The 18,545-nt window shown below is 40.6% G+C and overlaps 1 protein-coding gene across 2 annotated transcripts in view; it reads left to right on the top strand.

Annotated features, from left to right (window-relative positions):
* The first annotated feature begins 3,904 nt into the window (after nt 1-3,904).
* The window catches only part of G3BP2 (G3BP stress granule assembly factor 2), a 32,222-nt gene continuing 17,581 nt past the window's right edge, over nt 3,905-18,545 (top strand). For both annotated transcript variants that reach the window (XM_058547272.1, XM_058547271.1), the window contains exons 1-2: nt 3,905-3,987; nt 17,810-17,917. In XM_058547272.1, the coding sequence (XP_058403255.1) occupies nt 17,912-17,917 (6 nt within the window). In that variant the 5' untranslated portion in view covers nt 3,905-3,987; nt 17,810-17,911. The remainder of the gene's footprint in view (nt 3,988-17,809; nt 17,918-18,545) is intronic.

Raw genomic sequence — 18,545 nt, 5'->3', positions numbered from 1 at the left:
CCATTTGACTTATATTTATTAAAAAAAAAAAACAATGTAGAAGAGAACCTAGGAACTACATAATATATAGAGAATACAAAATAACCACAGAATACAGCTTAGACAAGCTAGTAGACTATTTAAGCAGTATTAGGTTAATTGCAATTCTAAGAAGGGTGGTTTGTGTAAGGAAAATCATACCTAACTTAACCTTTAGAATGGATGAGTGAGATATTTGAATAGAAGTGCTTGGGGAAATCAGTAGATACAGTTTACTTTGATTTTTCACAGACTTTTGGTAAGGGCTCACATCCAAGGCCCATGTTGGGTTGGGAATGTGATTGGAGTGTCAAAAGTAGAGCTGGGGTGTATAAGAGAAACAGTGGTAAGAAAAGAGGTGCAAGTAATAGGTAAGGACTAGATCAAGTAGCCTTTGTAGGCTACGGTAAGGACTTGGGATTTTATTGTGTTGCCTTTGGAAGGTTTTGAGAATGTCATCTGATTTATAGCTGTAAAGGATCTGGTCGCTGTGAGGACAGACTATAGCAGAATAAGAGTGGAAGCATGGAGACCAAGTAGAAGGCTGTTGCAGTAGGTGATGGTGGCCTGGACTACAATAATAGCAGTAAAATGATAAGTGCTTAATTCAGAATAAATGTTGAATGTAGAGGAACAGAAATTTACTGATGATTGGCTGTGTGCTGTGAGAAAAAGACAGTCAAGGGTAACTTAAAGGTTTTTGGCTTGAACCACTGGAATGAATACAATTCATACTGGTCTCCCTGCTTTACAGCGTTAGGGGAGGCACTCTTTCATGGAGGTTATCTTTAAAGGGCAGGGAGATTGGTTAGGAGGCTACTGTAATCATTCAGGAAAGATGAAAGAGGCTTGAACCTGAGCAGAGCCTCTAAGTATGGAGAGTCATTCAGAGGGGACAGACTTGAGAGACATTTAGGAAGTAAAAATCACCACTTAGGAAAACAGTTTAGGGTTTTTTACTAAACTTGAAGTAGCTGAATCTTTTTTCCCATTAACTCCACTTATTGGTATATACCCTAGAGCAGGAGTTGCCTGAGGCCTGTTTTTGTATAGTCCTAGAACTAAGCTAAGAATATTTCTTATATTTTTAAAGGATTAAAAAATGGGGGAGATGGGATATGTGACAGAGAACATTTGTGGCCCCCAAAATGTAAAATATTTACTATGTGCTCCTTTATGGTGTAAGTTTGCCAACCCATGCTATAGATCAGTGTTGGTTTTTTTTGTGAGGAAGACTGTCCCTGAGCTAACATCTGTGCCAGTCTTCCCCTACTTTGTATGTGGGACACCACCACAGCATGGCTTGATGCATGGTGTAGGCCCGTGACCAGGATCCGAACCTGCAAAACCTGGGCTGCCGAAGCAAAGCATGCGAACTGAACCACTACGCCACCAGGCCAGCCCAAGATCAGGGTTTTTTTTTTTTGGTGGGGAAGCTTGGCCCTGAGCTAACATCTGTTCCAAAGAGGAAAATATTCCTCTTTTTTTTTTTCCTTTTTTCGTTGAGGAAGATTGTCCCTGTAACATCTGTGCCAGCCTTCCTCGATCTTGTATGTGGGATGCCACCACAGCATGGCTTGATGAGCAGTGTGTAAATCCACACCTGGGATCCGAACTCGTGAACCCCAGGTCGCTGAAGTGGAGCATGCAAACTTAATCACTACATCACCGGGCTGGCCCCTCAGTGGTTTTTATTTATTTATTTTGTGTGTGTGTGTGTGTGTGTGTGAGGAAAATTAGCCCTGAGCTAACATCTGTTGCCAATCCTCCTCTTTTTGCTGAGGAAGACTGGCCCTGGGCTAACATCTGTGCCCATCTTCCTCTACTTTATATGGGACACCGCCACAGCATGGCTTGACAAGCGGTGTGTCGGTGCGCGCCAGGGATCCGAACCCTAGGCTGCCGCAGCGGAGGATGCGCATTTAACTGCTTCGCCACCGGGCCGGTCCCCCCTCAGTGGTTTTTAAAGTGTGGTTCCTAGAGCAGCAGCAGCAGCACCTGGAATCTGTTAGAAATGCAGATTCTCAGGCCTCAACGCTGACTTGCTGAATCAGAGTGGGAGTGGGGTCCAGAAATCCGTGTTTTAACCAGCTCTCCAGGTGATTCTGATGCACGTTAATTTCTGAGAACCACTGCTCTAGAGACTTTTGTACCTGCCCACCAGGAGACATGGTGCGCATAAGAGCCCCAAACTGGAAACAACTGAAATGTCATCAACAGTAGAGGAGATAAATAAGTTGTGGCAATTAACACAATAAGAGTATTTTATAGCTTGTGGTTAACAGCATGGCGTGTGAAGGCAGACTGCTTGTGTTTGAATCCCAGCCCCACCAAACAGTAGCTTGTGACCTTGGGCAAGTTACTTACCTCTCTGAGTCTCAGTTTCCTCATCTGTAAAACAGGCATAAAAATAGTAACGACTTTATAGGGTTATTGTGAGGCTCAAACAATTACATAAGTAAAAGAGTGCCTGGTACATAAGTAACAGATTTAAAGGACAATCTGTATGTAATGTATTATGATGCTTTAAAGAAAAACATGTCAAATTTCATTTCATAAAAGTGATAGCCCATATATTTTGCATATAACAAAATGATTAAGCAACCTAAGGTAAAAACAATGTAAATTTTGGAGGTTCAGATGTTGGCGTTGCCTCTGTAAACCTCAGTTTTCACATGTGAAAAATACCTTAAAATTGCTCCTACAGGATTATGAAGAAAACAAATGAAATGTATATACATATGCCCACACTATGTTTGGTGAATGGGCATTTAATAAATGTGTTCTATTTCCTTTCCTAATTGCCCTTTCACTTCTTTCACCATTTCCTCCCAAAATTCCTCTGCTGTCTTGATATTCTCTGAGAAACATTGCCAGAACTAAGGTGCAAAGTGGCTTCCTTGACTGTAAGGCGATTTGGCTTTTTCCATGAATCAAGGTCAGGAGAGTCAGTGTCTAGTGTCTTCCCAGCTATACCCTGGAGCCAAGCCTGGGCCTAGATCTAGGACAGGGCTGTAATCCCAGTATCTCCTGGGATTTCAGCCTTTTAGCTGCCTTAGTATGTAAAATGCTTAGTATGTATTTAGCAACACCTAAGTACAGAACGGGCAAAGAAATAGACTTTTTCCCTTCTGTGGAGGCCACGTCCTATTTTCTCTACATCCCACGGCCTAGCACCCAGTAGGCCCTGTAATATATATTATTTTGAGCTGTTAGGATGAATTTGACCTTCTCGGTGGAACTTAAAACATCCATATCCTAGGACGGGTTAATAAACAATTATAGATGAGTTTAGGGTGCAAACAGCTGAAACCACTGGCTGCATTTTATGCTTGTCTACAGCAGCAACCTGCAGACGCCTAGTTCAGAAAGAAAATTACTAAATTCTCTCCCTCATCACATTAATAATCAAAAGGAACCAGAAATATCGGTCTCCAAAAGACAGCGCAGCAGCGAACCGGCTCCTGTTCACGCGCGATCTCGAGAGCGGCGAGGCAGGAGCAGTAGAAAGGCAGCCCCCTTGTGACGTCAAATCAGCGGACTCTCGCCCCGGCTTGAGGCCGGTTCCGGTTCCCCGACTTTCCGGGCGCGAGAGTACGTGAGCGCGGCGGCGTTCTGCGCGTGCTTCGCAGAGGGACGCGAGAAGGTTGGGTCCAGCTCGCGAAGGAGATGTGTGATTGGCTGAAGCCGTGCTGGGGGGTTCCCCAGGCCTTTCGGCAGGGGTAAAACAATAAGAGGGGGCGGTGGAAAAGGGGGCGGGACGTCCGTGTTCCTTGTCGCTCGCCGCAGCGTCTGGCCCCCGGGAAGAGGTGGTTGTAAGGGAAGCGAGCTCGCGGCTTTCCGGCTTCCGAGGCTTGAGGTTTGGCGGACGGGGGAGGCGGCAAGCGAGAAGAATCCGCGGCAGCCGGTCCTCGGCGACTCTCCTGCTGATCTCGGCGCCGACGTACCCCCTCCCACTGTTGGTTGGAGGTGTGTACGGGGGCCGGGAAGGGAGGTCGGTGTGGTGGTCGGAAGGGGACATTCCCTTCGCGCGCCGCGGCTCGAGGCAACCGTCCCGTGAGCCCTGCTGTCAGAGGTGTTGCGGCAGAGCGAGACATTGTTCTTGCCGGCTGCCTACGCTGCCGTGTGTGCTTGAGAGAAGCCGAGCCGTTCCTCTCAGGTGAAGGATGGGAGGCCGCGTGGGAAGGGAAGCGGCCGGCCCGCGTTGTGCGGACGGAGGGCCCTGAGGGCACAGGTGGGGCCGGGGTCTGTTGGGGATGAGGTGGCGAGCTGGGAAGGGGGACGCAGCGGCTCCCAAAGGCGCGCTGATGCAGGCTTAATGTGGGACGTGCGGAGTGGGTTTTCTGGAGAGGATGTTTTAGGGTGTGGAGCCCACCAGCCTTCTTTCCGACTCATTTGCGTCTCTTATTGCCGGTTCCCTGGGAGCGGAGAGGCCGTCGCCGCCCCGCCCGTGGGGGAGGGGACAAGAGGCTGTGTCGGCGGAGGCAGAAGCGACGCAGATGCGAAAGTAGCGGCCTCCGGGCACCATTTCTGTGCACCGAAACAGAATCCGGGTTTGAAGGTAGTCGCCGCTCTGGTTATCCAGTATCTAGTGGTCCGTGGTCTTCGACTCCCCTCGGGTTTATCCCGAACGTGCTCAGAGATCCGAATTACATATAACGTAACGCCTTCTTCGTGCCCTTTTTATGCAAACGTTCCCTTATTGACCCAGGAATCGAAAAGATGTTTGAGTGCTTTGGGAAATGGGTTTTTTTGTTTCCCTCTTTCTCCACTTTTTTGGGGGGGAACAGAAAGGATGGTCAAGAGGAGGAATATACGCTTCCCTGAATTGTGTTGATTTTATTAGTCGAATATGATGGAATTTTACCTGCTTCTCTATAAGCAGATTTCCTAAGATGTCCCTGTGCCGCTTTGGAGCAAATATAGATTTGCATCAACCATTTTCCGCATAGATCAGTTTTTTTCCTCTAAGGTATATCTAGTTTTCTTAACAGGTTTCTTTTTTTTTTGGAAGGGAGGTGCCGTGCCTTTGCTCTCTTTAAAACAAAACAACAACAAAACCCACGTGCACCAAAGCTGGAATAATAGCAAAGTTGTTTCCTCTTTCCCCCCCCATATGATTGTTGTGATATTAACTTCAGTTAAAATGCTGGTTTTTTAGGTTCAGGGCTCCACAATTCGTGCTAGTCGTCCAAATGTTAGCATTGCGTGTACCTGGATCTGTGAACCATTAACGGCAGTTAGGAAGCCCCGTATGCTGGAGGGGAAGAAGATAGGAATTCCTTGTTCAGCTCCATATTTGGCAGTTCATATAGCTTTAGGCGTGTGAACGAAGTTTCAAAGTAAACATTTGGCCCTGTTAGTATTCAGTGGTCCTTTTGATATCCAAAATTCCTGGTGTTAAAAAATGGACCGTAGGATTAGTTTGAACTTCTTGGAACTGAATTTTGTTGTTTCTTTGGTGATATTATTTTCTTAAATTTTTAGGATTAGTCATGTGTATCCTTGTGTTATTTAATCTCTAGAGGCTGTTTAATTTTGAAAGGTTATTAAGGAATTGTAGGGAGGATGAGGACCTCCAGTGGATTGCGTACTATCTAAGAGCTGTTATGGTTCAGGTTGTTGAATATTTGAGGTTGAAGTATTGGTCAATGAAGAACAAGTATTGAGAGTGAAGAGAACCAGAATGCTTGTGGGGTGGATGGGGATCAGAAGTACAGAAGGAAGGAGAAAAAAATAAGTCTTGAATAGTTTGATAGTCGAATTGAGTATTTAGTTAGCAGCTGAGCAGTTGATTTGTCAAAAGACAACTCTTGATTTTGAATAGTATCGGCACTGTTGGTAGCAGGAATTTCACTTGAGAGGTCAAAAATGAAAATTTCGATATCAGTTACTGGAAATCTATAAGTACTAATAGTGCCTTTAGTTTTTTAACAGCTTCCTTATGCTGCAGAATTATTGCTGTTGATTAACCATTATCAGGATTGAAAATTCTTTCATAGGTTGCTTTAAATAAGATTTTTTACCGCATTTTTTGCTGAGTGGGTATGGAGGTGGGGAATGACCCTTTTTTAAGGCTGGTTTTGAGAGGTACAAACTTAAGGGTTGTTTCTGAACTTAAATTCAGTAGAATTTAATTGACAAACATAACTTAGTTAATCTCCCTGTGGAAACTTAAGAGCTGATAAAACAAATTGGTTCCTTTCCCAGAACTCTGGACTGGCTTCAGAAGCAGTAGAATCAGTTTCTTGATTGCTGCCTCAGCTTATTTTTATCTTTTAATTTCTGGAGATTTTACCCTATTTTGATATACCATGGTAGCTATGTTGGATTGTAGTATGGATTGTGGTATTGTAGTATGACTCTCTTGGATTCCCTGTTACATTCCTGTTCTGTGCTTTTGGCTCCTCCCAACAGTATCAGTATGCTTACAGTTGGACTTTAAAGTTTTTTTGTATTTCTGTGTCCCTGGCTATTCTTCCAAAGCAGTTGTTCTTAACCAGGTGTAGTGAAAACATCACTAGAGGCAGGAGACCTGATTTCAAACCCTCTCTCTCATAACTATAACTGGGGGACCTCGAACTCCTTTCCTTAGGCTCTCTAAACATTGGTTTCATTTTCTGTAAATGAAGCTAATAACTTACCTATTTCAGGGAGATAAAGGAATGTGTAGGTTACTTGTTAAACTTTAAAGCATAATATAAATACATGCTTTTATTTTTGTGGGACAGCATTTCCGTGTCTTAATGCTTGGTCACTTTTAATAGCTTCTAGACTTCAAAACTTGCCTCCTTACCTTTGGGGCTTGAGAAAAGATAAGGCTTAATTCACAACTAACATTTATCATTTATTTCTACCACTGTTTTTTTTTTTTTTTTTCTGGTGAAGAAGATTTGCCCTGAGCTAATATCTGTGCCAGTGTTCCTCTATTTTTTTTTACGTGGAACGCTGCCACAGCATGGCTTGATGAGCGGTGTGTAGGTCTGCACCAGGGATCCAAACCTGTGAACCCCAGCTGCTGAAGTGGAGTGCACGAACTTAACCACTACACTGCTGGTCCGGCCCCTATCACTGGTTCTTAGATGTCGTTGTGACACTTTGGTCTGCCACATCAAATTGAAGGTTGCTGTTCTAAAGAGATAGGCATTGCTGTTTTGACTGGTAAAGTCTTTTTTTTTTTTTTTTTTTTTTTTTTTTTTGAGGAAGATTTGCCCTGAGCTAACGTCTGTTGCCAGTCTTCCTCTATTTTGTATGGGAGCCACCATCACAGCATGGCAACTGATAGACTAGTGGTGTAGGTCCGCTTACGGGAACTGAACCCAGGCCACCGAAGCAGAGTACGCTGAGCTTAACCACTAGGCCACTGGGGCTGGCCTGGTAAAGTCATTTTAAAGAAAGTTTTAATATGGGGTTAGCTGTTGAGAATGAGTATAGTTCATGGCTCAGGGAGAAAAGGCCTGGGCCTGACTAGTGTGAGCCCAGCTGTGAGTGAGGGGCCCTAGATGGGAAAGGGAATAAGTATCCAGTAGTAGAGAGAAGCTGTGTCCTAGCATAGACATATTGGTAACATAGTTTCTTTCTGGTAAAGAGAACTGCATCTTGTTACTAAACATCTTATTCTTTTTTTTTTTTTTTGAAGATTTTATTTATTTATTTTTTCCCCCCCCAAAGCCCCAGTAGATAGCTGTATTGCATAGCTGCACATCCTTCTAGTTGCTATATGTGGGATGCGGCCTCAGCATGGCTGGAGAAGCGATGCGTCAGTGCGCACCCGGGATCGGAACCGGGGCCGCCAGCAGCGGAGCGCACGCACTTAACCGCTAAGCCACGGGGCCGGCCCAACATCTTATTCTTTTTATAAGAAGCAAGATATAGTATATAACTTTGCAGTTCTGAAAAATTATTGTAGATTTTTTTCTAAATGTCATTTTCTTTTGGTTTCTTTTTTTTTTTTTTTAATAAGATGACGTAGTGTCTTGACTTCTTAGCAGTTTTCATTTTGGCCATTTTCTCCAGCATTGAACTAGCCACCAAAGTGTGTCATGAAATTTCATGTCAGTAATTTGCAATGAGTGAAATTTTTTTTTCCCCCAGAACTACTTGAGCAAAGATGTTGCAGTTCTTATCACTTGTTATAGATGGCTATCTTGACACTCCAGGCTCCTCCTAGGGTGAATTTTTGATTGTGCATTTCGATGCTAGTATGTAGTGGTGGTGGTTGTAGCCAAGTGTTTGAAGTTACCAGTTTTAATTAGCTTTTATGATTATTTGTAGGTCTAGCCATTTTATCACTATATGGATAATGGAGAAGTTCTGTTAATAAGAATGGAGATGCCATTTCAGAGATCTCTGAGATTAAAGAGAATTGATGGAGTACAAAATCATCTTGCTTGTATTGCTGTGTCTTTTTTTTGTGTGTGTGAGGAAGATCAGCCCTGAGCTAACATCATGCTAATCCTCCTCTTTTTGCTGAGGAAGACCGGCTCTGAGCTAACATCTATTGCCAATCCTCCTCCTTTTTTTTCCCCAAAGCCCCAGTAGATAGTTGTATGTCATAGTTGCACATCCTTCTAGTTGCTGTATGTGGGATGCAGCCTCAGCATGGCCAGAGAAGCGGTGCATCGGTGCGCGCCAGGGATCCAAACCTGGGCCGCCAGTAGCGGAGCACGCACTTAACCGCTAAGCCACGGGGCCGGCGCTACCGTGTCTTTTCTATTGTAATCTGGTAAATATTTTGCTATAGTAGATCTAAAAAATTAATTTCATTTTTTTGCCCAAGTGCGTACATTGCCTTCACATTATTGAAATCATACCTTAGTTGCAAATTTTATACTGTTTTTCAATGTTTTTTCCTCTGTTTTTATAGTCTTTGACAATGTTTTAATGACTGCATATGAACTGATGTTTCACAGTTCGGGTTCAGTTTATTATATTTTTGTTTCTAAGATCATTAGTTTAATATCAGGTTATCAGAAAAAATAGTACCATATCAGGTAAGTATATCAAATGTTTTTAAATTACCTTTTGGAAGCATTAAAGTTGGAGAGTACACCTTAGGACCTACGCAGTAAGTTTTTCTTTACTACTATTTTGGTATGTAGCTGCTCATTTTAAATTCTAGCATGGTATCTTTACTGGTTTGTTTCACTCACATCGGCCTTCTCAATCCTATCTCCAATTAGTTGGTAATATTTTAGCACACTCAGACTTTAACCATAAATTGTCACTACTGTAGGCATAATGTCGATTACTTTTTTGTTTTACTAGTAGTGCTAAATGAATTTTCACACTTTCAGCCTTTGTTCTAAATTCATGTTTCCTAACCAGTAACATGAGTCTGTTAGATGGTTATCAGAAACTAAATGAAAATTTTAAAATATGATTTTAAAAATTACAATGTTTAATATATGCTCTTTGTAATACTCAGACAATATAGTAAGCATCTTACCAGTGGTATCAAGAGTTGGCGTGTAGCTTTCCTTTTTTTCCTAGACCCATAACACATATATCTTGTATATTTCTTTGTGCATCATGCCCTTTTTTAGAGATGGGATTTGTGGTATTCTACAATTTGGTTATTACTTAACTCCTGTGGACACTATTTCTTGTCTAGATTTATAACTTGCCTATTTTTCCCTATTTTTAATGAGTGCATAATTTTGTATTTTATGGCTACGACAAATTTATTAAACCATTTCCCCCTCGATGGACATTTAGACTGTTTTATTCCTTTTGTGGCAATGAACAATTTTTAATATACATCTTTGTGCAGTTGTGCTTATTTTTTTCTGTAATGTATCTTAGAAGTGGGATTACTGGTTATATGTGTTTATTTTTAATTAAAACTGAAATTACATCTCTAAAAGGTTGTAACAGTTTCTATTTCCACCAACCCTGTGTGTGAAAGAGCCCATTTTTCCCACACCCTTAACAATACTGGATATTATCTTTTTCATTCTTGTTAATCTAATAGGTGAAAGACGGCGACTTTGAATAAATTGCCTTTTTTTGAAATGTTGAATATTATTGATTTTGGGATGCTATGTTTCCCTTAAAAATGCTTGATATGCGGTAGATTCTCCATAAATGTTTGTAAAATGGTTGACATAACGAAGCATAATTGTATTGCTAAATTTTAAAAATTAAGGAATAATTTACAAACAGTAAAAGCCACTTTTTTCATGTGTTCAGTTCTGTAACTTTGGACAGACATGCTCAGTCATGAAACCCCCACTACCTTCAAGATATGAGATATTTCCTTCACCCCAGAAGTTCCTTCAAATTCCTTTATAGTCATTTCTCTTCCACCTCCAGTCCTTGATCTGATTTAGCCCTATAGTTTTGCATTTTACAGAATGTCATAGCAATAGAATCACATAGTATTGACTTTAGCTTTGAATATTGCTTTTGAAACTCATCCATGTTGCATTTATCAATAAGTTCTTTTCATCGCTGAGTAGAATTCGATTGTATGAATTTACCAGAGTTTGTTCATTCATCTGGCTAATGGTCGTTTTGTTTCCAGTTTTTGAGGTTTTTTTTGGGGTGGTGGGGGGAGATGAGGACGATTAGCCCTGAGCTAACATCCATGCCAGTCCTCCTCGCTGCTGAGGAAGACTGGCCCTGGGCCAACATCTGTGCCTATCTTCCTCCACTTTATATGGGACACCGCCACAGCATGGCCTGACAAGTGGCGTGTTGGTATGCGCCCGGGATCCGAACCCAGGCCGCCAGCAGCGGAGCACGCGCACTTAACCTCTACACCACGGGGCCGGCCCCCAGTTTTTGAGTTTTTAATAATAAAGCTTCTGTGAACAATATAGAGCTCTTTGTGTGGACATATGTTTCGTTTCTCTTGAGTAAATAAGTAGGAGTAGGGACTGCTGAGTAATATGGGATGTGTATGTTTAATTTTATAAGAAACTGCCATACTGTTTTTCAAAGTGACTGTACAATTTTTTTGTTCCTACCTATTTTTCCCACTCTTGCAAGCACTTAGTATTTTTAGGTTTTTTTTGTGTGTGTGTGAGGAAGATCAGCTCTGAGCTAACATCTGATGCCATTCCTCCTCTGTTTTTGCTGAGGAAGATTGGCCCTGAGCTGACATCCGTGCCCATCTTCCTCTACTTTATATGGGACGCCGCCACAGCATGACTCTACAAGCAGTGCGTCGGTGCACGCCTGGGATCCGAACTGGCAAACCCCGGGCCACCGCAGTGGAGCGTGTGCACTTAACAGCTTGTGCCACCGGGCCGGCCCCAGTATTTTTGGATTTTTAATGTTAGCCATTGTTAAAGGTGTTCAGTGGTATGTCATTGTGGTTTTAATTTGCATTTTTCTGATGATTAGTGATGCTGAGCATCTTTTCATATTTATTTGCCATCCATATGTCTTGGTGTGGGGTGTATTTTCACGTCTTTTGTCCATTTTTAAATTGGATTTCTTGTTTTCTTATTAAGTTATGAGACGTCTGTCTTTTCTGGATACAAGTCATTTATCAGATATGTATTCTACAAATATTTTTTTCAGTACTATGGCTTGTCTTTTCCTTTTCTTAATGATCTCCTTAAATGAGCAGAATTTTTAGATTTTGATGGAAGTCCAATTTGTCAGTTTTTTTCTTCTCTCGTTCTTTTTGTGTCTTATCTAACATGTTTACTTAATCTAAGGTTACAAAGATTTTCTCCTGTGTTTTCTTCTAGAAGCCTAGAGTTTTAGGTTTTACAATTAGGTCTGTGGTCCATTTCAAGGAAATTTTTGTACATGGGTCAGAGTATGATTCAAATTTCTTTTTGCTTTTAACATGCAGATGTCAGGTTGTTCCAAAATCATTTTGTTGAAAAGACAAAATTGCTTTGGTACCTTTGAAAATAAATTGACTATATTGTGTGGGTGTACTGTAGATTTTTGAAATTTATCTCTAAAAGTTCTCAAAATTATTGGTACTAAAACTGCTGTACTTGATTTGTTTGGACCTTTAGTTAATCTCAAAAGTCTCTAACTTTGTATTACAGGAGTAGTATGTGTTCGTGTAAATGAATGTGTATACATATGTACATTTACCTATAAACAAACACAGGAGTGTAGAAGATAGACTTTAAAAAATATTTTGAGGGCCGGCCTGGCGGTGTAGTGGTTAAGTTTTCGAGCTCCGCTTTGGCAGCCCGGGGTTCGCAGGTTTGGATCCCGGGCGTGAGCCGTCGCACCACTTGTCAAGCCATGCTGTGGCAGCGTCCCATATAAAGTAGAGGAAGATGGGCATGGATGTTAGCTTAGGGCTAATCTTCCTCTCACACACACACACACACACACACACACATTTGAAATTGCATGGTTAATGATTTGTTTAATCTTTTCATTAGTATTCCCCCATAGCAGCCTTATTCATTAATTATTGAAGTATCTTTGTATTTTAGTAGGTTGCTTCTCTTTTCTCACGAGGTCTTTAGTATCACAGATTCATTCAACAAATTTTTTTAATCCTATTATGTGCAGAGTAATGGTAGATGCTGCAAAGAATGTCTCTTGAGCATCTCCTGGAAGCATAACACTGCCAGGCAAATGCTCAGTACTTGGTGTTGGCATAGAGGAGTTTTGCAAACAGGAGAGGGGTGTGCCTATGCACATGCACACATATTACTAAGACTAAGTGCATTAATAAGAGCTGAAAAAGAGATATATAATAGTAAGAAGAAGAAATGATTAATCCTGCCTGAGGGACCTAGCTAGGAAAACCAGGTAGAATTGGAATAAGATCTTGAGCAGGTTTTTGAAGAGTGGCTAGGGGAAGGATTTGATGGTGTGAGGTTTTGAGGAGACAGTCATCCCCTAAAAATTATTTTCTCTTTTAGCTCTGGCTTGGAATATTCACCTCCTCATTTTCTACATGTCAGATTTTTTCTCCCATTCCAATTCGAGAGATACATTCTTTGTGGTAGGGCTTATAGCATTTATCACATAAGATAATTGTGTTTAGGAATTCTATCTCCCAATGAACTTTACATTTCCTTGGAGCAGCAGATCGATTCTATCATGTTCACCGTTGTTTTTTCTTGCATAATTTCTGGCACATATATAGTAGGCATTCAATAAATTTTGAATGAATTTGTGTTTTCCCACCCATTCACTCAGCTAGTGTTGAATGAAGTAAGACAAAAAAGCTTAGAGAATGAAAATTGGAGGTTCAGGGAACAATGGTGAGTGGTATAGTATTCTTAGAGCATAGAATTTGTTACAGAGGTGACAAGTCTAATGGGAGATAAATTTGAAAGGTTGGTTAGAACCTTGAATGTCAAGCCTGGCCTTCTGTGGCCTTCAAACTGAAAGCAGGTGTTTGGATTTTATTGTATACAATGTATGCTACATATGATACATAAGCTTGCAAGACTTTTGAGGAAGAACTAAAGAACCTTAATTCAGTGGGAGCAGAAAGGATGGGACAGATTCCAAGAGACTTTTGAGTTGTCAGGACTTCAATTTGAGGCTTAAAGAGGGAAAGTCACTTAAGACTCAGCTTTCAAGCCAAGAAGATGGTAGCACCATTAACAGAAATAAGGAAACTACTTTCTCTGTATGGAGGGGATGCGTGTATTGGGTTACCTATGAGATCATGTGTGGGTATTCAGCAAGGGGTTAAAAATGTAAAATTTGAGTTCATGGTAGAGACTAGATACAAATTTAGGTAGATAGAAGAGCTGAAGCCATTAGACTATCTGAAATTGCCAAGTTAGAAGACAGAACCTTGAGGACTTCTGCATTTTGATGAGAAGGAAAGTTGCCTAGTTGTGGAAATCTAGAAGCATTGGGAAGAGGTGGTCGGTGATCATGAAGACAGGTAGAGGACTGAGGAGAAGTCATTGGATTTTCTAGGAGAATTGTGATTTTCCAGAGAATTACATTTGAGGGAAAGCTCAGATTATAATATTTGAGAGAGGAGTAGAGAAGAGGAAGATTAAGACAGATGCACACTTAGTAATTTAGGGCAAAATATGATTAATAATGTGCCATGATAAAGGCCCAAAGTACTTTTTTTTTTTTTTTGTGAGGAAGATCAGCCCTGAGCTAACATCCATGCTAATCCTCCTCTTTTTGCTGAGGAGGACCGGCCCTGAGCTAACATCTATTGCCAATCCTCCTCCCTTTTTCCCCCAAAGCCCCAGTAGACAATTGTATGTCATAGCTGCACATCCTTCTAGTTGCTGTATGTGGGACGCGGCCTTAGCATGGCCGGAGAAGCGGTGCATCAGTGCGTGCCCGGGATCCGAACCCGGGCTGCCAGTAGCGGAGTGCGAGCACTTAACCGCTAAGCCACGGGGCTGGCCCAGGCCCAAAGTACTTTGAGAATTCAGAGGAAAGACAGTTATATTCTATTAAGGAATCAGGAAAGATTTTCAGGGGGACAGTATTTTAGTTGGGTCCAAATAATTGCATAGGGTTTCAGTCATTACAGATAGGAAGGTTTGGAATGAGTATAGTCATTTGTTGCATAACAGTGTTTCACTCAACAACAGGCCACATGTGTAACGATGGTCCCATAAGGGTAGTACCGTATAGCCTAGGTGTGCAGTACGCTATACCATCTAGGTTTGTGTAAGTACACTGTATGGTGTTTGCCTACTGACGCGTTTCTCAGAACATGTCCCGGTTGTTAAGCGACGACACATGGCTGTATTGGAGTGGGAGTCAGAGGTCCTAGTCCTTGTTAATAGACTTCTAGAATCCTAGCATTGGAGCAGCCTTAATCTAACTTTGTTGAACATGTGACTGTTTTACTCTATTTCTGCTAAATTGTTCAGTTAATCTCTGGAATAAATACCTGCAGTGAGTGGCCATTCGTGAAGTAGCTCTGTTCGAGTTATTCTTGCATTATATTGAACGTAAATCTACCTTCCTGTAATTTCCATTCACTGTTCAACCAGTATTTAACTTGTGCAAAGTAGAACAGAACTGTCAGCTCATTTTAGACATTTATGTCAATGTAGCCTGAGATTGTTTGCTTTGGGAGAAGCCCCATTATACTAGTGATTCACTGAACTTTTAACTGAAAAGTAAACAAAAAACTTAAGTACATAACTAAAAGCTAAAGTTTTGGTCAAGGAAGGAAAATTGGGTGATAACTTTGGTTGATAACGGTTTTCTTGAAAAGTAGTTTTGAAATTGAGGAAATCTGAGCATATTGTAGAATATGAAGCCCAATGGGACTTTCTTTTCTGTCTCGTGTGTATGTGTGTACTTTCTTCCTCACTTCCACTCCCCTCTCAATGGGGATTGAGATTCAGAAAAAATGGTGACGGTTTATGTAGAGCAATTTCCCATGAACGCTGGAGTAGATGTGCTTCAGGAATTAGTCTAGGCCCAAGTGGAGAGGAAATATTTTTAAGAAATAGGAATGACTAAAAGGATATTGATGAAGATACACAGGGATTTTAAGTGGGATAGGCAGAGTTGGAGAGTAGAATGATCTCTGAAGTAGTTGAGGCTCTAAATAGTGAGGGAAGCTGGATATAATTATGTTCGTATCTCCATGAATAAATGGGTTGATACTGTTTTTAGTTGACAAGGAAAAGAGTAAATTTTATGTTATGCATCCCAATATGACAGCAATCTCCACATTTTCCAGTATTATTGGGAAAAGTGGCGTTTAATACATGGAATTACACTTTCTCTGAAAAAGATGTTAGATGATAATTGGCTTTTTTCTTGGAAAGTGCTGGAGGCTAACAACCTGAAGATTCTTTTTGTATATAAGTATCCTTTAACCTTGGCTGTCTTTGTTGAACTGTGTAGTCTCGTAGGCTTGACCAGAGATCACTTCTCAGTTTGTAAATTAGGAAATGGAGATCCAAAAACGTCATGACTTTTTCATGGTCTTAGATAGTTAAAACCTTTTTCTCATTCCCATGTTCTGAGATTTGTTTTGATAATTTATTTTTAAAGAAGTAGAAGGACCCACATCCCAGAAATTGCTTACCTATCTATGATTTGGGTACTTTGCTGTGAATAATAAAAGTGGCACAGTTCTTCTAGTAATCACATTTATTCTGAATGTGTAATTTGGCTCTTCTTTTGTTCTTTCTCTCAACCTTCCTATATACACTGTGCATGAATTATAAACGCAAATTGTATATTACTCAGTTTTCCAAGTCTTATTTTCTACAACTACCCACGCTGCCTTGTTTGGTGGTCCATCTGTAATTTATCCCTAATCCTTCTTTGATGCATTCCTTATTTATTGAACTGTTAATTTTTCTACTCTGGTGGAGAGGATGGGCAAGATGGCAGTTGTTTGTGTGGAACACACAAATTCATCTGTCATTAAGAAAATAGATAAGTCAGTGAGGTTGCTTTTTTTTCCCTCCTCTAATACCTTTACAGTCATGTGTCATTAGGCGATTTCATTGTGTGAACATCGTGGAGTGTTCTTACACAAAACCTAGATGGTATAGCCTAGGCTATATGGTACTAATCTTATGGGACCTCTGTCGTTGGCCAGAACCTCATTATGTGGTGCATGACTGTACTTTCTTGTTGATACAGTTGATTTCCATCAATAAGTTGTATTTCAGCCCTCTAAATTCTGAGTCACTTTAAATCAGAGTTATGGTAACGAAGTAATTGATCTGTAAATTATTTTTAAGTCAGTATAATTTAGTTGAAACACCATCCATCCGGTGAGTAACATCATTTTGTTTTATCATTTCCTGTGGGAGCCTCCTTGCACCTTAAAAAAGTGGACCCTGCATAGCCTCTTACATAGAGCTACTTGTTTATGCTTTTCATATTAGCATTGCCTTATCTCATTCACCGTTTGGAGTTCACTTTTCAAGTTACCTCCTTTGAATAAATAATAATTTATTGAATAATAGTCAACTTAAAGTTACCTCCACTGCCTGTCATCTGTGCCTGACTCTCTGTCTAAATTGGTGATATCATAGCCATAATACTTTAGTGACTTGTATAGGCATTGGGCAATTTGAAGCCTCTCTTGAACTTTGTTGCAATAACTCTTTGGTGTATTTTGCCCTTTATTTATATTGATATGTATATTTGGTACCTTTTTTTGCTTTGGTTATATGTAAGTGACAAAAATGGTAGATGAATATTTACTTTGTAAACGTGATGGAAGGTTTGGGATAAATGACAAAGTGTGTCACTGTAGAAAATCTGGAAATATGGAGGAGAAAGAAGAAAAAACGAGAATCCCCAAACCCGGAAACCGTCCTAATAGCATTTCTGTCATTAACCATTTGAACAGAACTATTTTGTACATAATTATTTTATTCAGAGGGTAAGTTAGTATCTTCCTATGTCAGTATCTTCCTGTGTCTTAGTATTATTTTAACATCAGTTGTTACAGTATTAAAGTGTGTATAATTTCCACATGTTAGTTATTTTATAAAATTTTACTAGAAAAGTCTGTTGTTCACCCTTCCCCATCTTTCAAAGTAGTAATATTATGTTGCTTAACTTTATTTTTTAAATATAGCAAATGAGGGTCCTTTTATGCATTAGAGTGTGTTAAATCCTTATCCTTGGACGTTTTTAGGTTTGGCAGAAACTGATGGCACCTGAAATGGTAGTATCTGCTTCTGCTTTGTGAGTTAACTTTTTTTTTTAATGAGTTGATTTAATTGTAGATGGCACAGAATTCAAGGTAGAACAAAGACTGAAGAGCAGATTGGCAGGATTCTGGGCTGGGTTTATTCTGGTCTCAGAGTTAAGTAGAAATAGCTGAGTGAAAAGAACTGAAGAGATGAGCTACTGTATCAACAATTTTTTTTTTTTTTTACAGAGTTTATTCTTAAATATACAACAGGCTCCAAGACAACACTTCCTTCTATCTATAGGTGGCAACAGATTAGTTATGGCAGAGAATCCAGATGTTTAAACAGGAATGGAAGTAAGGGTCATCATTGCATGAGGCGTAAGGGGCAGCTTACTTTTTGCCAGATTTCTTAATTCCATCTGTGGCCAGGGGACCCTTCCCTTCACTTTTAGCTCCTCCAGCTTCTTCTGCTCCTCTCTGTTTCTTCTTGAAAGCCTTATCTTCCTCTTCCATCTCCTTGGCCTGCTTCTTGGGTTCTTCAGGGGCTGCTGCTTGTCACTGCCCCTTCCCCAGACCCTGCCACTGGAAGCAATGAATTAACTATTTTTGAAAGCAAGTGAGGCATTATATAAAAATCTAAACAGATTTTGGGGGTTTTTGTAGACTGAGAGTTCGGGACAGTTGCAAAAGGAGAAAGAGGGAACCTAATAGAGCGTTACGTAAAAGTAGAATTGGAGCCACTAGAATTGTATAGAGCTGCAAACTTATCTGTAGGCTCCACAATGGTTGGTACCTGATTTTTATTAAAAACAGTATCATAACTGTAATGATTATGGCAGGCTGTCTTTGGCTATAAAAATTTTTGTTTAAAGGAAACCTGCATTGAAATTTATTTGTTAAACAGGGATTTAAACTGTTTTCTGATTTGCCCAGTAGATACACTCATCTTTAGATATTATGAGGGTTTTTTTTTTTTTTTGGT

This window comes from Diceros bicornis, chromosome 8, assembly GCF_020826845.1.
Source record: "Diceros bicornis minor isolate mBicDic1 chromosome 8, mDicBic1.mat.cur, whole genome shotgun sequence".
Classification (NCBI taxonomy): Eukaryota; Metazoa; Chordata; class Mammalia; order Perissodactyla; family Rhinocerotidae; genus Diceros; species Diceros bicornis.
Note: the sequence above shows the minus strand (reverse complement) of the source record. Positions and strands in the feature narration are given on the sequence as shown.